The sequence below is a fragment of the Phascolarctos cinereus genome, unplaced genomic scaffold (assembly GCF_003287225.1).
Source record: "Phascolarctos cinereus isolate Bilbo 61053 unplaced genomic scaffold, phaCin_HiC Scaffold_9;HRSCAF=440, whole genome shotgun sequence".
In the NCBI taxonomy this organism is placed as follows: Eukaryota; Metazoa; Chordata; class Mammalia; order Diprotodontia; family Phascolarctidae; genus Phascolarctos; species Phascolarctos cinereus.
Window position 1 is genome coordinate 132,134,456 of NW_027556402.1, and position 23,441 is coordinate 132,157,896.

Here is a 23,441-nt window from a genome sequence, read left to right on the forward strand (position 1 = left end):
CATTGCTTTTAGCTTTCCTTGCAAGCCTCAGATCAATCTGAATGTTAGCACTCCTGATACTTATAAGGTTGTTCTACACTGTTGTATTCTTCTTCCATTATCAGCCTTTGCTTCCATCTTCTGTACATATATTTTGTTAACAGAATTTTAAATGTAGTCTGGACAGGATCAGTCTCTAACTTATGAATACCTGGAGATATGCAAAGCAGGCTAGAGACAGGAGTGCCAGAACACAAGTAGCAATTTAATTAATTACTTTCAGAATGCTCTATGTGCTGGAGTAAAGGTTGAGTTTATGTACATAAATCACAGGTGGGAAAGGGGAGAACGGTGGATTACAATCATTTCCAGGGCCTGAATGATTGCCCACAACAAATCCACCAGTGCAGGACAATACAGGTGTTCTGGAGTCTTGTGGGAACAGCATTGTTTCAAGTCTTTGGGGGTCCTTACTTGGTGGGGTGCAGGACTAGAATTGTGACAGGAACAGGTTCTACAATCTTTGATTCACTTCACTTAGACAGCACAGGAATGCAGTGATTGTAAGAGCATCGTCAAGGGTTTGATCATTTCAAGCTGCATTGTAAGCTTCTGACTCCCAAGCCAGAAGAGGCAGCTCTGAGAAATCTAAATTAATAGCATATTCATTATACATATTGTATGGATTAATATCCCTGTAATCTGCATCTATCTGTTTAGAAAACTCCCAGTCATATGTTGGTTTTGCTGAACTTATTTTTTGTTTTCAAAAATCTATATTACAAGAGAGCTTACTACATAGGGGAAAGTAATAGGGATACATTCAGAAATGAGCTGTGTTTAGTGGTTCATACCTATAATCCTGCTATTAGGGAGTGCAAGACTAGCATAGTTCTTGAGTTCATTATGTTCTGAGCTACAGTATGGCTAAAGCTGATTGGGGTACCCAGAAGCTGGGGTAGGGTGGGGGTGGAGGTGTGGAGGAGGAGACCAGGCTGCCTAAGGAGCAGCAAACTGGCCCAGGTCAGGAACAAAGAGGGCCAAAGCTTCTTTGCAAAACATCAACCCGTGAGGAGCTGTGGCACTTCCAACTTGGATGAGATAGGGAGACCTAATCAGAAAGAAAAAAGAGAAAGAATGGAAAAAAAAAGGCAGGAAAGAGAGGAAGAGAAGAAGGAAGAAAAAAGGTAAGTGAATATATCAATTTTTTTTAAATTAAGGAAAATTCCTTTTCTTTCTTATTTGAATTTGTTTCCATTTCTCAGAATTTCATTCTTTTTGTTTTTTTGGGTTTTTTTGGCTAGGCAATGGGGTTAAGTGACTTGCCCAAGGTCATACAGCTAGTGTCATTTGCCTGAGACCAGATTTGAATTTAGGTCCTCCTGACTCCAAGGCCAGTGCTCTATCCACTGTGCCACCTACCTGGCCTGGGAATTTCATTCTTGAGAGCTTCCCAGACTTTCTGGCTTGACTTTTCTTATAGAATTTTAGTCCATGGGATCCTACTTTTCCTTCCTTTGAAACCTTTAATATTGGCTCTCCAAAGATCTAGGTTACTTGCTTTATCTACCTTCTTCTTTTTGATGATTGCATCTGCTTCCTTGGTCTCAATAATTTTCTCTCTGTTTATGATTTCTAAATCCACATATCCATCGACATATCTTGAATTCTTCCTCCTACCTCACTCTCTCACATTCAGCGTATGCCCCAGCTAAATTGGTCTAATTGCTCTTTTCTTTTATGACATTCCATGTTCTTCCCCCATGCCTTTGCCCAGGCTGTGTCCCATTGTTTGGAATGCTGATGCTTTTTACCTCTTCCTTTTGGAACTTCTAGCTTCTTTCAAAGTTCCTTAATACCCTAGTTGTTTATATCCCTTCCCCTGAAATCACATTATATTGATTTTGTATTTATCCTATATTTACTTGTGAATATGCTGCATGACCAGTAGAAAACAATATTTCTTTAAATTATTAAAAAAAAACCCACCACCACCACCAACAAAAAATTCCAAGAAAGGATTCACAGGCTTCATTAGACTGCCAGAGGGGTCCTTGACAAAAAAGTTAAGAACCTCTCTACTTCAGGATATTTAAAACTACTCAATATGGCATCCAGCAACCCTCTAAAATCTGGCTCCGAAGTACCTTTCCATACTTATTTAATAGAAGCAGTGTGGGGAAATGGATAGAGTAGGGAGGTGCCAAGTGTCTTTTTTGAGGAGCAGCAAGGAGGCCAGTGTCACAGGATTGAAGGGTATTGGGGGTTGGGGTATAGCATAAGAAATCTGGAAAGATGGGGCTGAGGGTTATGAAGGGATTTGAACAGCAAACAGATCATTTTGTATTTGATCCTGGAGGCAACAAGGAATCAACAATTTGAGTGTGTGTGTGTGTGTGTGTATGGGGACGGTGTTGAATGACGGAAGTTGAATGACTTGGTCAGACCTGGGCTTTAGGAAAATCATTTTAATGATTGAATAGAGGATGAATTGTAGTGGGAAAGAGAACTGAGGCAGGCAGACCGCATTAGCAGTCTATTGTAATAATCCAGGTGTGAGGTGATGACGACCTGCACTAGGGTGGTGGCAGTCAGGGCAGAAGGGGAAGTATTCGAAAGCTATTGCAAAAGTGAAATCTACAGACTTCCGAAACAGACTGGATATGGGGGTGGGGTTGTGAGTGAGAGGGGTCAGGATGACACTTGGGGCGCAGCCCTCTTCTTAAAACATCTTCTATTCATTCTATCTACAGCTGTATCCCTGCCGAAGGAGAAAGTAGAATCCCCCTAGAGGGACTGTTTTGTTTTCAACGTAGGATTTTCTGAGCATAGCACTTCTCTTACACAAATGTGATTATATGTGTGTGTGTGTGTGTGTGTGTGTGTGTGTGTATACACACACACACACACATACACGCACATCTATAAAAGAGGCAACCAAGAATATACTTAGGCACCAACACTTACACAACCTCTCTCCACTATAACACATTCGCACTTTCTCACCATCTAGAAAACAAATGCATTTCCGATAACACACTATCTCATTAGTCGACACACAAATCCCTCTCCCCTCTAACACTCACACACACTTATCCACCCACACCTCCATAAAAAAATTCCTCGCCGCTAATACAAACATAAACTTTCTCACGCACACAGAACTTCTCACCGCCACTCACTTAAAAACCCTTTTCGGGCTTCACACGCTCACTCAGTCACTCTCACTTACTCAGCGTCTCACAAACACACTATCCTCTGCTTCGCAGCGGAGCAACAGAAAACCCAACGGTCACAAATGGGAGGCGTGGGTCTGACTGCAACAAATTAGCCAATCCCAGCCAGGCAGGCTATCGCTCGCGCCAATCCCAGTCAGCCAGGCTGTCGCTCGCGCCAATCCCAGCCCAGGCTCAGCGGGCTGGGTGCGGGGAGGGCTGGAGGAGACGAGAAGGAGGGCGTCTTCTACCTCCACCGTAAGTTTTCTTCCGGGACTCTGGAGAGTGAGCTCGAGTCCGTTTCTGCGCATGTTCATCCAGTTTTCAAACTTCTCCCCCCCCCCCCCAACTCTTTGCCGCGAGCTTGGCGGGTAGAGGGGACGGCTCTGAGAGTGCGTGGGAACTTGGAGACACTGACCCGAGTGTCTCCGGCGTGTCCGCCCTTCGACTCCCCAGTCCACCAAGAGCGTTTCGAGACGTCTCCCTTCACCCAAGCCCAGCGACCCGGCTTGGGCCGGCCAGCACCATTCGCTCCACACGCGTCGCCCCCTTCCCCACCACGTACTTGGGCAGATGAGACCGGGGCCCCGTGGTGTGACCATGGCTTCCTCTGACCTGGTAAGTGGGTGGTTGTGGTCGTTTTGAACAAACGACTCTTGGCCTCGGTGGCTTTGGCTTAGGTGCGGAGGGGGCGGGGAGGGGGCGGGCCCTGGGGGCTGCCGCAAGGACCTGCCCTCAGCCTCAGTTTACTTCTCTCTACCCTGGGCCTGGGAGCCGTCGGCGGGAGAGAGGGAGACGGAGCGGGCCTCGGGAACCGGGAGAGGGGGCGAGGGAACGGAGTTGAGGTGCGGGCGGGTCCACAGGGATGCCAGGACTGGGTGCCCGCGAGCGGAGCTGGGGCTGAGGCAGCCTGACAGCTTGGAGGAAAGGCCCCCGGGGTGCGGGCGGCACGCCCCAGGCTGGCCCAGTTGTTGGGGTAGGGGTCGGTGGATCATTGCCCGCCTGACCTGGCAGAGAGCGAGTTACCAACCTTCTTCTCTGGCTTCTGGCCTGATGCTTGAGTGAGACCTTAACTGAACGTGCCGTCTGCCGTTCATCTTCAGGGGGTGGAAGTGCCTGGTGAATGGCCTTTCACCTTCCTGCCTGGTGGCTAGCAAACTCTTTGAGAGTTTATGTTTGTGAATGTTTATGAAGTTCTACTACGGGCAGGCGGGGCACTGTGCTAAGCACAGAGTAAACAAAGACGTTGGAAGGGAACTGAGCACATAAATTTATTATTTTGTTAAAGTTTTATTAGTGGTTTGGAGTTTTATTTGGGATTTTGCCTGCCATATTATTTATTTGATTATTTCAGATTAAGTTTTTGGTCCGCACTTGTGTACAATTTTGCACGCATTTATTAAGTACTACTTAGGCCAAGTGCAGGGAGTTAAGTTCCACGGGGAGGGGGCGGGGCGGGAGACTATCTACAAACAATTACATATAACACCCACTCTATACGCAGGGTAATTTGGAGGTAATTAATTGATGTTGTTCGAGGACTGGGACAGTTTTTTAATCTTTCTTTGTATTTCCCCATGGCTAGCACGTTATAATCTGGGGGAAATATTTCCTTATTTATATTGAGTTGATCACCTCTCCAGGTTTCTGTTAGCTTTCTAGTTAAAAACCCTTTTCGATTAAATGCTTACGATTCCCTGCATAGTGCCAACACTTTCTTGCTTGTCTGCGTCCCCATCTGAGCTCCTTTTTCTGTTTTTTTTAAATAAATTTTTTTATTTATCCTTTGTTTTTACATTGCTTAAATTTTTGCCTTTTTCCCCTCCAAGACTGAGCTATGGCTTATTCCAAACAATCGTTACTTAGGACCAGAGTGGTTTACCACGACCCTTCTGGAGTCCAGTCTTTGGGGGTTGTGACTTGGGTCGCAGGACCAGAGTTCAGTGATGGGAACAGGCTCTACAATCTTTGATTTGCTTCACTTGAGGTACACGGCCAGTGATTATGAGCTTTGTCAAAGGATTTGATTGATCATTTCAAGTTATATTGTAAGCTGACTCAGAGAGGCAATTTTGAAAAATCTAATCTATTAGTATATTCATTACATCACATTGATTAATAAGAAAAAAATCATAGTTCTCTTTACACTCCATTGCTTCTGTTTCCTTTCTGTTATTTCATTTTTCAGTCTTTTGTAGTTTGGCTTCTGACCTCATCACTTATAGACTGTTCTTTCGAAGTTTACCAATATTCTCTTAATTGATAAATTGATAACCTTTTCTTGGTCTTGTAGTGTTTGACATTATTGACATCTCTTATTCTTGGATATTCCCAAGAGTTTTCATGATACTTTGTTTTCCCGGTTCTCCCATCTGACTAACATTCTCAGTTTCCTTTGTTGAATCATCAACTATGTCAGGGGCCCCCATGTGTGGCTATATCCTCTGTCTTCAGCCCTCATCTCTTCTCTTTCTAACTTTCCTGATGATCTATCTAATTAGCTCCCACAGATTCAGTTATTTCTATGCAGATGATTCCCAGATCTATATACCTTGTGCTAATGATTATTTGTATAAAGACATGGAAGCAGGGGGTAGTTTCTCTCCAGAGTTCCAGGCCTGTTTTACCAAATTTCTGTTAGATCCAGCTGGCTGTCCCATAGAAATCTTGGACTCAGTGGGTATATAATGGAGCTCATTATCTTTTCCTCTAAACCCATTTTTTCTCTAAACTTCTCTATTTCTGTTGAGGACACTTTCTTCTAGTGACCCAGGTTTATCTTAGACTCATCCCTTTATCCTCAGTCATTTGCCTAGTCTTGTCAATTCTGTCACCACAACATCTCCATTTGTTGATCTGCTGTTTCCTTTCCTCCACGTAAACAGACACTGTCCAAATTAAGGGATTCTTAACCCCTCAACTGAATTACCGCAACAATTTGACCTCTCAACTTTTAGTGTCTCCAAATTAGCTGTCCAAATAATTTTCTGAAAGCACAAGACTGACCTTTTCAAATCACTGCTTAAAAATCTTCCAGAGTTTCTTATTTCCACCAGGAAAAAATTACAAATTTGGTATTGCATCTAAAGCCTTTCATAATCTGGTTCCACTCTACTTTTCCAGACTTAAGTAAATTACTTTATTTCCCTTTATGCATAGTTTGTTGCAGCCAAATTGTCCTAGGTATTAGTCCCCTGAACTCTGAGTGCCATCCATTGCTTCCCTGTCCACCTTTACTTCTTAGAATTTCCTGGTTTACCTCAAGGCCCCTGTGGTACTTACCTCAAGTACCTCTGAGGATGTTTGTTTTTTCTTAAGTTTAATAATTTGTCTCTAATTCTTAGAATGAACAAACAAATGAAGGAAAAATTAATCAAATGGGTTTTTTAGGCATAATTTTTTTGATGGAATTCTGATGGCGTAGTAGGATTTTACTTAATTTATTCTACCACTTCATACTAGAATCATAAAGAGGGTCATTGTTACATAAATATTCTCGAGCTTCATCATCTGGGCTTTAGATTCTAGGGCCTCTTTTTAATCTTTTGGTATTGAAATTAATCTCTTTTGAAAACTTTTTGGACAATCATTGATTTACAAAGACATTGACTAGATGAATGCTAGGGATAACCACTGGTCTTAGGAGAGAGATTGAAGAGAGCCTAATTTTTTAAGTGGTAAGTTCTTTAGTGAATGTCTTCGTGTTTTGAGGCTTTTGCTTCTTTAGAAAACCTTGCAACAGTTTTTCTAGGCAGTAGTGGCTAAAGAGTTGGCCTCATTGTCAGGAAGACCTGTATTCAAGTTACACCTCTGACAGAGCAGGTCACTTAACCTTTCAGTACTCCAAGACAATTTTTTAAAGACTGTGACTTGCATGGGGAGAAAGGTGATTCAGGGAATGAGTACTCTGATAGTGAGAACCTCCTGATATCTATGTTCCTGCTATATTCACCCACCAAAATGTAAACTTTAAACAGTAAGTATTGGAAACTAATTAGATATAACTTTTCTGACAGAATCATATAATAGCATAGTAGCATTTTACTAATTTTTCCACTTAATTTTCAGAGCAGAGTCATAAAGAGAGTCAATTGTTACATAAGTCTTCTAGCGCTTCATTATTTGGGCCTTAGATTCTAGGGACTGACTCTCTTAATCCTTTGATATTGAAATCATTCTCTTTTGAAGACTTTTTGAATAATCGGTGATTGAGAAAGGCATTGACTAGATGGATACTAGGGATAGCCACTGGTTTTAAGAGGGAGATGAATACTTGAAGAGGGACTAATTTTTTTTTTTTTTGGAAAATCTAGTAGCCCTGTTTAGCTAGATGGAGAGTATAAAGACACTTAACTGTGAAAAGACCACAACTTCATGTTGCTGATAATTTTTGAACAGAGAAAAGACAGATCTCTGCCTCACCAAGATTATTTTGTCAGCTATGTGGAAATTTGGAGAGGAGAGAGTGATAGAAGGGAGACCAATTAGGAAGACCGATTGGAAAACCAGTTGCAATAGCTCTGAAGAGAGGTAATTAGACCTTTGTCTGAGCTATTGTGAAAGTGGATATCATGAGTGTAGAAAAAAGGGAACTGCTGGTGTTTGAGGTGTCCTGGAAGTAAACTTGGTAGATTATGACTGCTTTGAGTGTGGGAGTGGAGGGAAAACTCTTTAGGATAGGAATTCGTAACATTTTTTGTATCATGGACCTCTTTGCCAGTCTTATGAAGCTAAGATCCTCTTCTGAGAATAATGTTTTTAAATGCATAAAATTAAATACATAAGATGGTAAAGGAAACTAGTTATGTTGAAATAATTATCAAAATTTTTAGAAAGTTCACAAACTAGATTAAGAGCCTCTGCTGTAGTGCGACTCCCAAGTTATATATTAGGATGACTGGGAACATAGGAAGACCTTCAACAAAAATAGGGATGTTTGGAGGTGAGGAGAGTTTAGAAGAGACCGATAAGGAGAAGTCATGTCAACTTGTCATATATGATCAAGTTAAATAATTATTTACAATTCAGCTGTATTTTTTTAAAACAATTCAAATATTAAATCTGGGTAAATAATTTACTTTTTCTTTTTTTCTTTTCCAGGATCACCTGAAAATTAGCTACAGAACAAGATTTTGCTATAATTCTAGGTGATATTTTATAAAAGCTTTTATAAACTTGATTTTCATATCAAACTTTAATGAACAAATTCGTTTGTTTTTACTGAAGGACTATATTGTAAGAGTTTTTAAATTTAAGATTTGTTTAAAATTTTAATATTTTAGTGATGACTGGGAAAATGTTTAACTTAGAGTCTGGTCTCAGTTATTCACATCAATGGAAGGGAATATTATCATCTAATTACTGTTCTACTCAGTAAGTATTTATTTGTACAGTGGAACAAATATTGACTTTAGTTAGTAGACTTGGGTTCAAGATACTACCTATATAACCTTGACTTAGCCACAACCTCTTTGAGCCTCAGAGGTTTCCTTATTTGTAATAAAAAGGGTTGGAGTAGAAGACCTTTGAATCCCCTTTTAGCTCTCTGATCCTATTAAACAGTTCCTATAAGAAATGCAAAATGAGACTATTCCTTCCCCCAAGCAATTTATATTCTAGTAGAATACATGGGCAGGAGCCCTGGATTTGAAGCCACTGGACTCAAATTCGAATTCCAAATCAGTTACAGTACTACGAGTGTGACCTTGGATAAAGCATGTAAACTCTCAGAATCTTCATTTTATGATTTGTAAACTGAGCGGGTTGGACCAGATAATTTCTAAAGCAGTTATAAGTCTGGTTTTAGTAAATAGTAGCAATATTTTCTTTTAATGATATATGAATTCATATGGTCCTTTACATAAAATAATATAATATTTATTTATGAATTTAGTACTTTAGATACTGAACTTTAGATCTTAAAGCACTTTTTTTCAAGTATTCATAAAGTAAGGATGCCAATGTCTTCCTAATTAAATTTATTTTAGAATTTTAAAGTAGAGCAGTGGAATCTAGGCAATAAATGACAATTTAAGTGTCTTAAGCACTCTCCCCTTATCTCTTTTGTTTTACTATAGGGTTCCTGATACTGATCTATGGCAAGGTCAGAATATACTGGAAAATATACAAGACTGTTTTGAAGAAAAAAGTAAGCCTGTATTTCTGATTTATATGTGGAGATGGCTGGAACAAATGAAGATTTAGCTTATTTTAATATTAAAAATACAATGTTTAAATAAACATATTTGTAAAAATGTTTTTCTTTGTTTTAAAGAGTAAAATCTGAAATTCACCATTTTGCCAGTTGGTATTTGTACTTTTTACATGGTACCCAGTGAATGGGGATGACTTTTGTACTTGAATTTCCCCTCCAAGTTCTTAATCCAAGTATTTAACTACTTTTTAAGGTTAAGAGTTAAGATGATATAATAAGCCTAAGGCGGGAAAAACAGAAGCAGAAGTTCTATTTCTAAAGCTTACAAAAGAAGAGATCTCTCTTCTATCACTGATCATCTCCTCTGTTACCTTTCTCATTCCAATCCTCTCAACACAGCCAACATCACGGAGAAGTTTTGCAACATAAATTATTCTTTGTTTTTTCTTTGGAGAGGTACTGCAAATCATAATAATCTATCTGGCAACTATCAAAAAGCTACATCCATTCTTTTCATGCTTTTTACATATGTGTACGTATGTTCACATTGGATTAACATAGTTGTATGTACAACCTTCAGAAGTAAGTACTTGGATTTGCTTTACACTTAGAGGCTTGTACAGAGATGGCTGTTTTTTGGTGTTAAAATTACATGAAGTGTATCAGAAAGGCCTTTGCATTTTAATCATTTACATGGTATTTTAAATTCTAAATTTTAGACTCTTTTTTAGGTTCTGACACTGGCTTTAGCACAAATCCTGGAAGTCCAACTCTTTGTTCAACTCCTTGCAAATTAAGAAATTATTCTTATTCATCACCAGATAAAGAGGTAAGTTTAAAAGGTAGTGGTCAGTATTAATTTTAAGGAATGGAATTTATGCTCCAGCAGAATTATAAGGCATATTTTTTAAAAATTGGCCTGGTTTTTCCATTGACTTTATGATAAAATTCTGTACGTTTTATGAGAGTATAGGAGCAAATGGATTCTTCATGTTTCAGTTGTACGTTATATATCTGGAATTATATGTGATACAGGAGAGCTCATAGTGGGAGCAAACATCCTTTCTAGAGGGGTAGGAGGGTGAGGTGTTGCTGATATGGGAAGGTCATTATACTGCTCTCAGGCCAACCTATCTGCTTATCTTGTGTCTGTGCTCATTAAGATCAGCTTAATAAATCAGAGTTAGTTTCCATTTTAGAAAATATAAATATATAAATTTTTTTACATTGCTTAATTTCCCCTAGTCTTTTTTCACACACTTTCCAGAAAGTTATCCCATATAAATAAGAAATTTTTAAAAAGTTAAAAACAAAGGCAAAAAGAATAAATGTAACATCAATTATTTTTTAAAAACCCCAAACCTTGACATTATATACAAATGTTCCATGATTGTAGACCTCCCACCTTTGCAGAAGACGTGCCTTCTAACATATCTTGGGAACATGCTTATTAGTTGTAATTTAGAAATTTAAAAATTTTTTTGGTGGTTCTTTTCATTTACATTGTTGTGGTCATGTTTTGTATCATGTATATGTTGTTTTCTTGTCTCTGCTACAATTTCTTATAGCATGGTTATATTCCATTCCATTCATGTACCATAATTTATTTTGCCATTCCTCATTTGTTACCTATCTGCTATGAGCACTGAATTATTTAATAAGAAATAATAAATTAATATATTTAACATTTAATTAATTATTTAGGTTTTTTTATTTCTTTAAGGGGCTCATTGTAATTGAACCTACACAACTTTTCTGTGCTTTGATAGATTGACTTGAGTGTCTTATGCATTTTTCAGTTAGTTTGAATGATTTACCTTTCTACTGTTGCCTATTAGATTTTATTGTTATTATGTAGAAATGCACATTTAAGGCAATATTGGTGGAGCTATGAATTGGTCTAGAGATTCTGGAAGGCAATTTGAAACTATGCCTCAAAAGTCACTAAACTTCATATACCCTTTGATATAGGCATACCCCTACTAGGCATATACCCCAAAGGATTAAAAACAAAAGGGACCCATGTATACAAAAATATGTGTAACAGCTCTTTTTGTAGTGGTGAAGAATTGGAAACTAAGTGGAGTGGCTGAACAAATTATAATATATGAATGTGATGAAATATTACTGTACCTTAAGAAATTACATCAAATCAACCTAGGAAGACTTATATAAACTTATGTAAAGTATGCAGAACATTGAGAATAACTTACAGAATAACAACATTGAAAAAATAAACAACTTTGAAAAACTTAATAGTTCTTATCAATTCAGCATCTATCCATGTTTCCAGACAATCAGTGATGAAGCATGATACTTACTTCCTAACAGAGTGGTGATGATACACAATGAGAAATAAATTTTTGGATGTGGCCAATTATGAGAATTTGTTTTGATGATGCATACTAGTTACAGGGTTTTGTTTTTCTTTCTTTTCTTTTTTGTTTTTGGAGGTAGGTTGTGTGTGATAGGGTTAGAAAATAAATGCTAATTGAAAATATATTAGAAACAAGCTATATTTAAAAGAGATTTGGAGATACAAAAATCATCTTTTCCCCCTGTTCTATTATAAGCAGAATTAAACTGCTTTTTTTCCCTTTTGGTATTTAAGTGCAGAATAAAAACAATAAAATTATGGCTTCCTAATTTTTTGGGTAGACCCTCTGTAAAAATCAAAGAATGAGAAGATGGAGATAGTAATCCGTCTGTTTTGGTGGAAGTTATAGTACACTGATGAGATCAGAGATCCATCCAAATGTTATGTATAGAAGAGTCAGATATATAGAACTTTCCAGTTGATTGCCATATAAACCACTTTTAATATATGTAATAAAGAATTGTATTACTTCACCTGTTCGTTCCATTTCATCAGTGTTAATAGAGCACTTTTAAAGTATTTTAATTTTAATATATGTATATTAAGTTAATTCTCAGGATAAATTAACATTTAAAATAAAATCTTGAACAGGGATTCTTAACTTTAAGATGGGAATTCTTAACCTTAAAGTCCATGAACTTTAAAAAAAATTAACTATTTCAATATAATTAGTTTTCTTTGTAATCTTATGTATTTTATTTTGTGGATTTAAAAATATTCTGAGAAGATGGCATAGATTCACTAGATTGAAATGGGTCTATAACACACAAAAAAGGGTAAGAACCTCTGATATAGAATCAGCAGTCCTCTTTTAAGAATGGGTAACATTGGCAAATTATTTGCCAATTAGTTTAGATTTTAAATATTATTTTTCAATAGACTGAAATTTTCTTTTTTTTTTATATTCCTACTCAGTGCCATATATCACCTTCAAAGTCTGATAGGATTTCTTCAGTGAAAAAGAAAGCTAAAACCTCAGCCCTTTCACAGCAATCTGTTATGTTACAAAATCAAACAAATAACAGTTCAGGTTGGTAATAATTATATGGTTGGGGAATGGGGTAGGGAATATTATTTGAAGCCTGCACTGAATTCAGGATTGGCCCTAGTCAAAATTTTGAAGGAGTCAAAGTTTATCTTAGATTCCAGATCCTCTGTTGAAACCTATTATTACCTCTTGCCTTTTCCTCTGTTCCTTTCCATTTTTGCTCTTGGGTGACTGTTAACCTGCAAAACTGTTAATGCTTTTAAGTGTCTTAAAGGATCTTTGGGAGCCTGTCTTGATTTTTTTTCCCCTTTCTTTCTAATCTTTTGTACCCAGAACAAAAAGTTTAAAGGATCATTCCCCTTGGAGCCCTCTGCTGAGGTGTCTGCAGCTAGACTTTGATTTTATTTTAAAGGAAGAAAGGAAAATGGGGGTAGTCATTCTTCCTAAGTAAATAAGAAAATAAAATGCTAGCATTCTACCCCTGAAAAGTTGCTACCCATGACATTCACATGGATTCAACAATAATTTTTAAGGGATATAATTGATGGGAATTAATTCTATAAATTCAAAGTTTACAAAACAAACTAAAAGAGTGCTTCATTTTATTATATGGATTAGAAAATCTGATATGCAAATAAATTGTTTCCTTTAAAACAGGCATTTTTAAAGTTTTCAAGACTTAACAAGATGTTAGTCTTTTGAAAATTGTTTCTGGGTTACTGAGTTTTATGTTATTTTCATAATAATATGAAAGTTTTTTTCTTAGTTGATAATTTTTTCTTAGCCCCATCCCCTGATGTCCCTCAAAAATTATCACGAGGTGATGTAATTGGTTTGACGAATACATCAAAATTAAGATATACTTCAAGTGGAGCTGAAGAATTTAATAAAATTCCTAATGAAGTTCTGGAAGAATTTTATTTAACAGGTGGATCACCAGGTCTTTTGGCCAAGGAAACAGAGATGTTACCATTACCTCAGCAAGCTACTCCTACTACACAAGATAGACGGAGCCGGGTGTTTCAAAATTCAGTCATCCAACAACCTTTGCTTCCCAAATCGAGTCTTAAAACTAAAAAGAGGTAACCTTTTTATGCTTCTCAAATGGCATTTTCATTTCACATTTTGTCTTTTATAATAACAGATTTTGAGGAAAAAAAGTAATACTTCTATATTAGTGTCTTAAAGTTCTTCCATAGGAAGAAAGAATGAGACCTTTGAATGAAAATCAATTGGAGCTTAAAGTTGTGGTACAGAAGAAAAGAACTGTGGCATTTTGGCTGCATGTGTTGTGCAAAAGCTTGAAAATTAAAAAAAAATAATTTAAAATAAAGATTTAGTATACCCTTTAATAATTGGATTACGGTGTAGTTGTAGAGAGAATAATTTCAATGTTCAGAGAAGTTCTGAAATAAAATTTATGGTATTATCTAAAATTCTGATCTTTGCTTTTGAATATTCACACAGACACATTTTCACAAGTTACACACGTGCACACACACACGCACACGCACACATATATACATATATGCATTTTACTTTTTGTAATCCATAGCTTAAACTGTGAAGATATAGCAGTTTGGTCTCCTGTGAAGAAAGGAGAAAAAGATGTTCAGGTGTCAGAAGGACGACAGAAGAGGAAACAGTCAGAATCTTCTGAGCAAATAACACAAGATCCAAAGCAGAAAATTCAACAAAAAACTGAAATGAATTTTTCAACTTTACTTTTAGAAGCAGCAAAAAGGAACTGTAGAAACAGGTGAGTTAACAATTATGATTTGAGATGAAAAATAAATATATTTTATTTAAAATTCTATAACATCTAAAATTGGCATATAATTCAGTTTTTTTTTCAGATAATTCAGTGTAAAAATGCAATGTAAATTTTGCTGTGAGGACATGATTCTTTTTTACTCAGAAGTCGGGAAAATTCATTTATTAAAGAAATACTGAGTATTAAAGGTATTAGGTAATTCCTCTGCCTTCAAGTAACTTGCAGTCTTTTAGGGGTAATAAGATATTTTTATGAATATGTAGATCCAAGAGAATATTGTTTATAGTAACAGAAATATTGTTTTAAGAACAGCTCTGAGCGAATAAGTCATTTTGACTAGTATAAATGCCCAAATTAACTACAAAGGAAATATGAAGGAAGAAACTATCTGCATCCAGAGAAAGAACTGATAAATAGAAATAGGTGTAGAATGATTTTACATATGTGTGTGTGTATGTATATGTATATGTATGTATACACACACACACACACAGACATATATATACATATATCACACATATTTGTATCTAATAGTAACCATGTCTAGGGAGGCAGGGAGAGGGGAGAAAAAAAAAGAAATTTACATGATAACTTTTATATATTTTAAAAGAATAGCAAGTTATACATAATAGATGTGCAGTTTCATGTAGTCACTTTTAAAAAATTATAATATGTTTTGGGAATGCTTGTTCCATAAATTAAAAATAAATAAAAATTTTAAAAATGTAGAATACAATTTAGAACAGAAGGATGACCTAAGAAAATTTCCAGTCAGATGAAGTGGAATTTCTAGTTTATGGAGGGGAAAGATCATTGAAGGTTTCATGGAAGTAGTGGCATTTGAATTGAACCTTGAGGATTGGTAGGGTACCATAAAGGCAGAAATGAGGGATATCTTTTAAAAATCCCTTAAATTACAGATGGAGGAAAAGTATCTTTCTGACTACTCATCAGACATCAGAGGCTGAAGGCGAGATGTGGAGATAAAACAAAGTGCATTTTCCTAGTACAGGCATGAAATTCCCCTCTTATCAGCTAATCTTTCAGTTCCATCGTGGTACTTTTCTGTAAAAAAAAAAACCCTCTGGCTTTCAGTTGTCTATAATATAGCATTCAACCTTCAATCTGAAACTGAGATTCTTTATGACCTTACCTGATGCTACCTGTCCAACTTTTATTTTCCTCTATACCTTAACACTGAATCTTTTCCATTTAAACTGTTTTGTTGTGTGATTTTTTTGACTTGCTCATACTGGTGTCTCTTTATTTTCTTGTTCCTTGGCATGTATTGGGATATTGCATCAAGGCCAGACTCTTCTCTTCTCCCGTTTCACTTTGCTTTTGTATGGGATGATAAGCTCTGCTTGATCTCACCCTGGGTCATGTGGGTACTGGAGCTGACCTTTACTCTCATTGCTGAATGCTGGTAGTTTTTAGTCCCTGTTGAGTCTTCAGGATCATCTATGACACCTGAGGACAGAGTGCTATGTGTCTCAGAGCCTTTGGGTTTAGAATGGCCCAGACTAGTTACTGGCTTTACTGGTCACTCTGAGTATCCATTTTATGGATTTCCAGTGCCCCTAGGCCTTTTTTTTTTTTTTTTGGTGAGGTAATCGGGGTTAAGTGACTTGCCCAGGGTCACACAGCTAGGAAGTGTCAAGTGTCCGAGGCCAGATTTGAACTCAAATCCTCCTGACTCCAGGGCCTGGGTTCTATCCAGACTGTCATCTAGCCACCTCTACCTAGGCCTTTCTCATAAAAGCCTTTTGCTTGTTTTATTTTTAAAATGAAAAATTTTTTGTTTGCTTAAACTTTTACTTTCTTTCCCTCCTTGCCCTCATGGAAGGACAAGGAAAACAAACAAAACTTCTGTAATCAGTATTCATTGTAAAGCCAAAGAAATTCCCACACTGCCCGTATCCAAAAATGGATATCTTAATCTGAAACTTGAGTCCATTGGTTTTTTGTTAGGAAGTGTGTAGCATTTTTCACAGTTCCTCTGGGATTGTGGTTGATCATTACATTGATCCAAAGTTCTTGAGTCTTTAAAAGATATTTGTTGTTACAGTGTTGTTGTTATATAAATTGTTCTCTTGGTGGTTCTCACTTCACTCTGCATCAGTTCATGTAAGTCTTTCCAGTTTTTTCTGAAACATTCCTTTTCTTTATTTCTTATGGCATAGTAGTGTTACATTCATATACCATAATTTGACCATCATGATTTCTGTTTCTTTGCCACTACAAAAAAATTGCTCAAAATATTTTGTATGAGTCCTTTTCCTCTTACTATGTAACAATGGATAGATAACATAATCAGGAAAACCTGGATTCAAAATTTAAAACATACCTCAGATTCTTATTAGCTATGTGATCCTGGGCAAGTCACTTAATCTTTTCAGAATCAGTTTCTTCATCCGTAAATGGAGTTAATTATAGCACCTGCTTCTTAGGTTGTTATGAGGCTTAAATGAGATGCCATACAAATTGCTATGTAAAATCCTATTTGTTGCTTAAGCATACAGAGAATAAAACCCAGCTTGCAGGGAGCTTTCACAATAGGTATATACCTCTATTTATATCTGCATATTCTTAAGTAAATATGCATTTTGCCTTGTAAAATTCTAATCGTCATCATCATCATCATTATTGTTATTCCATTTGTCTTTTAGGGATGTAGTTAAATCACTTTTGGGGCACACATCTAAATTGCTTTCCACAATGACTGGACCAATTTGTGTCTCCCTCAACAGTACATTAACGTACCTATTTTTTTCATAACCTTCAACATTTGTCATTTTTTTTTTCCAGCTTTGCTAATCTGTTCAGTGTGAGGTGGAACTTCAGAGTTTCTTACTTTTGTATTTTTCTGATTACTAATCATCTACCTTTCTGCTGAGAAGAAGAGGGGTATATTTGACTATCTGTTCTTTGGGGGCCGTTAGTGGTTTCCCATTACATAGGATTCAGCTACATGTTGAGTCTGAATTGTCTCTGATTCATCCACTTTGAAATGTCCTCTAAGCAACTCATGCTGCAGAACTGCAGCTCAGAGAGGCTGGGGTTAGATATAGCAATCTGTGATTGATAGGCATGGAGGTGAGTGTTAAATATGAGAGTTGATGAGGTTATTGAGAGAGTGGAGAGAGAAAAGAGAAGTCCTGGGACAGGACCTTGGGGAATGCCCACAGTTAGGAAGTAGGATTTGGATGATGAGCCTGCAAAGGAGAAGGGGCAATCAGAAAGCTAGGAGAAGAACCAGTAGAGATTAGTGGAACAAAAACCAAAAGATGTGAGTGAGAGTATCTTCGTAGAGAGCTTGGTCAGCAGTGTCAGATGCTGGTTATAGGTCAAGTTGGATAAAGATTGAGAAAAGACCATTAGATTTAGCAATTAAAAGATCATTGTTACCTTGGGAGAGAGCAATTTCATGAAGTGATGAGGTCGGAAGTCCAGTTGCAAAATGTTGAAAAGTGAGGGAGAGAAGTAGAAACTGTTTGTGTAGAAGACTTTTTAAAAAAGTAGTTTGGCTGAGAAAGTAGTAGAGAGGTAGTATGATAGCTTGATATGATGGCAGGATGTATGAAGTTTTTTTAAAGAAAGGGAGAGACCTTGAAGATTAGAGAAAAGGGGGGATTAATGTTGCAATTTGCTCAAGATAGGGTGGGAATAAAGACACGAAGAGAGGTTGACCTTGGCAAAGACAAAATCTATCTTGTTTTACTAAAGGAAAGAAGATGCAAGTGATTGGGAAAAACTTGAATGAACACAGTTTTCTCAGTAAAGTAAGAAGTGAAGTCCTCAGCTAAGATGAGGAAGAGGAGATGGGGGAGATTTGGGAAACTTGAGGAAGGGGTGGAAGCAAAGGTGAGATAGGTCAATTAAGGAGGACTTAAAAGGGCCCAGTTGATGTTATATAACATGAATTTATAATATATTCAGCACAGATGTGAGATTTCTCCATTTAAATAGATGACAGTTATATAATTACTCCATAAAGAAGCATATGTCTGCTTATCAGAATTAAGTACTTTGGTGCTTAGTATCTAATTTTACAGATGGTTATTTTGGTTACTTGAAGCTATGAATTGGAAAAAAAATTCCTTTTATTTTGATCTGTGAAATAAACTTCGAATAGGCTTTTTACATTTTATATAGGAACAATCAGTTTATACTGCAAATTAATGCACAAACATTTCAGGAGAAACCTTCTACTTGCCTAAGAGAACAAAATTCCTGTATTCAATTTAGCAAGTATTTTTGAGTGCTTACTTTTTTTTAAAACCACTATTTTAGATATTATGGAGACTACAAAAGATGGGATGACATGGTCAGTGTTCCCTCACCTTCTCAGTAGTTAATAATCATGTTGGGCAGATAAGACTTGAAGCACATGAATAACAATATAAAATAGTATGCAAGAAGATACTAAAATGAATTTAATTTGATTTAACATGACATCACATAACATAACATTAAAGCTCTAAGGCCCAAATATCACTAGGATACTACACTGGTGACCTCCTTCCAAGTTGACTTTGAAACATTAATGACTACTCTTTGGGTCAGCAGTTCTGAATCTACGGAATTATACTATTGTCTAACCCGTATCTTTCCATCTTGTCCACAAGAAACTTTAGCAATAGTGCTGTGATAAAATCTGGCTACTACTCCTTTGATTTACCAGAAATAGAAATAACTTACTCTGGCGTGTTCTTGATAAAGCCATATTGATTCTTTGTAATCACTGCTTCCTTTTCCAGATATTCACTAACCCTTTAGCAACATATTCTAGAATTTTGCTAGGATTAAAAGTTAAATTAGCTGGCCTAAAGTTGGAGAATTCCATTCTCTTCTATATTTTGGAAATTGGGACAGTATTTTTCTTTTTATAATCCTATAGTATTTGTCTAATTCTACATAGTCTTCTAGTGATCCCTGGCAGTGGCTTAGTAATCATATTTGCCATTTATTTCAGCACTCAAAGATGTAGTTCCTCTGAGTCTTCTGATTTGAATTCAAGAAGCAGTTAGGCTTTTTCTTCCTGTTTGCCTACCTGTCTTACATATAAACATAATAAACATGCCAAACATGCCATTTTTTTTTCTTTCTGCCATCTTCTCTGACTACTGTTGCCCTTTCTCCATTCCACCTATTAAAATCATATTCATTTTATCCCATGCCATCCTAATCACCCGTGAGCACAGCACAAGCTCCATATCCTCAATAAAACTGACTATTCCAGGCCTAAGGTCTTAGGACTTTTTTGCCTCAGTACAGTGATTTAGTGAAACAACTTCATTTTATAGATGAGACAGTTGAGTTCCTAGGTGTTAAATGAGTTAGTACAGATGAAGCAACTAATAAGTTTCTGAGGCAGGATATAAAGCCAGGTCTCCTGACCCTAAAGATAGTTTTCCTTTCACTTGGACCATGCCTTTTCTCAATTGGAATTGTTTCCTTCTCACCAGTTTGGAAATTCTTCATTTTGTTCTTAAGAACTTCCATTATTGAATTTTGGGTCATGAAATCTCATCTTTCTTTTAACCCTTTGAAATTCGTGTTCTTAAAATCTAGAGTTTATATCAAATTATGTCCAGCTTTCCTGTCATATCTATTAAGATGGAGTGGTTACTTCCCATTCAAGGTTTCCATCATTTTAGTTCTAGCAAACCAATTTTTTCTTATTGATAAGAATCTCTATAGTAGAATTTCCTCTTGTTTGGTAGTTCCACTGTAGGATGAAACTGTCATTAAAACACAGCAAGAAATTATTAGCACCTCTTCTTTTGGCAGAGGGCTCCCAAATGTCTGGATATTGGAATATAATTAACATCATTCTTTCCATTATGGGTTGGATGGAGGGAGAGAAATGCATAAAAAATAACTAAATGTATAGGAACCCTTGCCTTTAGTTTCTTTATGTTCCTATATTCCATACAGCCACTAATTGTTATTTTTAAAGTACAGGTGTGACCATGCCATTTCTCTGTTTAAGAAGCTTTAGTGGTGGGGCAGTCAGGTGGCACAGTGGATGGAGCACCAGCCCTGGATTCAGGAGGACGTGACTTCAAATCTGGCCTCAGACACGTAACAGTTACTAGCTGTGTGACCCTGGGCAAGTCACTTAACCCCATAGCCTAGCCCAAAAAAATAATGACAATAAGAAACTTTAGTGGGTTCCCTGTTGCCTTTAGGATAAAATACACACATTTAAAAACCTTCATAATTTGCCTCTAGCCCATTTTTCCAAATCAGTTTCACTTTATTCTACCTCGTATACTCTGTATTTCAGCCAAACTACCCTACTTGCTTGTACTACATGCTACATTATTACTCACTTCCATGCCTTTGTACAGGCTGTCCTATGTCTGGATTGCCTTCCCTCTTCACGCTTACCTCTTGGAATTCCTGTCTGTCTTCAAAGCTCAACTTAACTGCCACCTCCTTTACAAGCCTTTCCAGATTACCCCCTCAGTTGTTATTATTAATTATGTTTCAGAATAGAATATAAGAGCATAAGAGATGTTAAACATGCTTTCTGAGACCTGAAGAAGAAGAAGAATACTTTTGACTAGGGAGGCTGTGGTGATGGGGAGGATCAGGAACGCAGCATGTGAGAAATGACCTTTGTTCTGATTCTAAAAGGATGGATAAATTTTGTGTTCTGAATATGTTATCTTTCTGATACAGTTTAGTGCTTTTTTTTGTCTTTAAACTTTTTTTAATGTGACACAATATTCCCTGTTAGTTCTGTCCTTAGGCATGTGTCATCGCCACAGATCCGTTCTCCTTCCCCCTTTTCAAATGACTTAGAATCATCAAATGATGAATTTATAATTGATGAATCAGATTGCTCTTTCTCTCAAGACTGGATTTTAATACCTAACAAGAATAGCAAGTCTGCAAAACAGAGCAAGACAACCCCAGTGGAGAACTCCCAGGACCCAGAAAGAAAAAAGTCAAGGATAGAGCAACAGAAAGGAGAAAAATGCAGCTCAGCAAGTGATAAACACCCTGATGCAGAGAATGGAATTTCAGATGTTATTAGTGGAGAGAAGACCTCAAAATCTGTAAAACATAAAACTCGAGCAGTGGAGAAATCACAGTCCTCTAAAAGAAAAAAATCAGACAATTTATCTGGTGAAATGGAAAATGCTTCTGAATCCACAAGACATAGAATATATTCTGAGGAATCAGAACAATTTTTGGAAAATAAAAAGGCTGTTGTGCAGCACCAGAATGAAAAGTGTGAGACCCAAATAGATAATAGACAGTCTGATGAAGATCTAGTTAATTTTGCTGAAGAAAACCAAGATAGTTTCCACAGTGAGCTAAATATTGCAGAAGTAGATACTGCATTAAGAACTACTAAATCCAAAACTAACTCAGTGGAGAAATCACAAACTACAGAGAGAAGAAAGTTCAGGAAATGTCAGAATAGAGAATACAAGTGCAAAGTAGGTGTGAAGCAGCATGGCATAGAGCAGACCAAGAAGAAAAGATGTAATGTGTCACAAACAAATCAAGATGAGTTACAAAGGAAGTCTGACAGAAGTTTAGGAAAACGGGAAGAAAGAGCAGAATCTTGCCACTCTGCAGAACAAACACAGTCTGCTGCTGGTAAGTGTTCGCATATGGTAGGGAAAATACTAAGATGAAAGTATAGTCACACTTTGCCCAACAGGAACTGAATTGGAGGACTGAAAAGTAACCAGTAAAGCCTTCTCAGTATGAATGAGAAGCATCATAGTACAGTGGAAAGGCAATAAATTGGGAGTCAGAGGGCTTGCATTAAAATCCTAGTTCTGCCACTTATGACTTACTGGATGTTGGCTAAAAGTCACTTAATCTCCTTCAATCTCCTGATGGCTATTTCAGTTGAAAGTTTTCTAGCTTACCTTTTGAGCTTTATAATACATTCTTCTTTATGCATTCTGTAATACAGCTGAGCTGGCCTTCTTGCTGTTGTTCACATAGGACATTCTTATCTCCCATCAACTTACCTTTGTACTGGTTTTACATCTTTTCTGGGATGCATTTCCTCATTGACTTCATCTATTAGAATCCCAAGGTATTTTCAAAACTTATCTATTGTTATTGTACGTGAAGGCTTTCTTATGCTTCCCCCTCCCACAGCTGCTAGTTTTAGTGTCATCATCCTCTCCCCATCATATATTTATTTTGTGTGTATTTTGTATGTGCTTATTTGTATATGTTTTCTTCATTAATAGTATGTGAACTTTTTTTGTTTCTGTTTCTGTGCTGTCTGGCTCAGTGCCTTGCAAATAGATATTTCCTGTTTCTTGTTTGATTGATTTGGCATTGACAGAAGCACAGTTATTTTGCCTCTGTCACTTGTTATGTGATCTTGAGCAGGTTACTTAACATCTTCACTTCAGTTTTCTCATCCATAAAATTACAAATTTGAGCTCAATGGCCAGTTTTTGCGGTATAATGATCTTTCAGGTGACTGGAAAATTCTCTTTCCTTTCTATACATTGGCACTGAGATTCTCATTTGCCTTTTGTTACTTCTACTCCTGGTCTAGTAATTTGAATGGTTCACTAATTTATCATGTCTGTTAATAGTTTTAGGCCTTCCTTCTCTATCATCCCTACTTTTATCTATGTCAGCTCCATTTGATCAGTTTATCATGTTCCTCTCAAGGCCCTAAGGCAAACAGTTGTGATTCTTAGCTGTTATTTCAGTCCTGGTTCAGCCCTCCTTTATATTTTTGGCTGTGTAAATATCACTTGTGTCTGTGCTATTCTTATTATTGATCTTTGTCTTAGATCTGATTCTGTCACCTTGTCCTTAAGCCATCTGTAATTGTAATTGGTCCCTGAAGTAACATTGTTAGCTTTCTTTTGCATTATAGTGACATTCCTTTCTGCATTATTGTCTGAATGGGTCTGTGGAGACACCATTTTTTTTTTCGTAGTCAGTAAACATTT

The 23,441-nt window shown here is 36.9% G+C and overlaps 2 protein-coding genes across 6 annotated transcripts in view; one reads left to right on the forward strand and one right to left on the reverse strand.

The window, feature by feature from the left end:
- Nucleotides 1–223: 223 nt before the first annotated feature.
- Nucleotides 224–3,796, reverse strand: LOC144455417 (uncharacterized). The gene is made up of 2 exons (XM_078148797.1): nt 3,212–3,796; nt 224–1,090 (listed from the first exon to the last, which is right to left on the reverse strand). The coding sequence occupies exon 1, from the start codon at nt 3,794–3,796 to the stop codon at nt 3,272–3,274; it is 525 nt and encodes a 174-aa protein (XP_078004923.1). The 3' UTR covers nt 224–1,090; nt 3,212–3,271.
- Nucleotides 3,729–23,441, forward strand: part of CENPC (centromere protein C) — a 58,468-nt gene continuing 38,755 nt past the window's right edge. For 4 of the 5 annotated variants that reach the window (XR_002327039.2, XM_020999806.2, XM_020999808.2 and 1 more), the window contains exons 1-8: nt 3,729–3,812; nt 8,295–8,341; nt 9,272–9,342; nt 10,068–10,177; nt 12,641–12,755; nt 13,642–13,795; nt 14,269–14,472; nt 21,236–22,107. Coding sequence is in view for 4 of the 5 variants with exons in the window: in XM_020999806.2 (XP_020855465.1) it covers nt 3,768–3,812; nt 8,295–8,341; nt 9,272–9,342; nt 10,068–10,177; nt 12,641–12,755; nt 13,642–13,795; nt 14,269–14,472; nt 21,236–22,107 (1,618 nt within the window). In the remaining variant the exon portion in view is untranslated. The remainder of the gene's footprint in view (nt 3,813–8,294; nt 8,342–9,271; nt 9,343–10,067; nt 10,178–12,640; nt 12,756–13,641; nt 13,796–14,268; nt 14,473–21,235; nt 22,108–23,441) is intronic. The other variant, XM_020999807.2, reaches the window with a different exon arrangement.

Coding starts and splice junctions, on each gene's coding strand:
- LOC144455417 (XM_078148797.1), bottom strand. CDS start 3,796: ATGGTCACACCACGGGGCCCCGGTCTCATCTGCCCAAGTACGTGGTGG.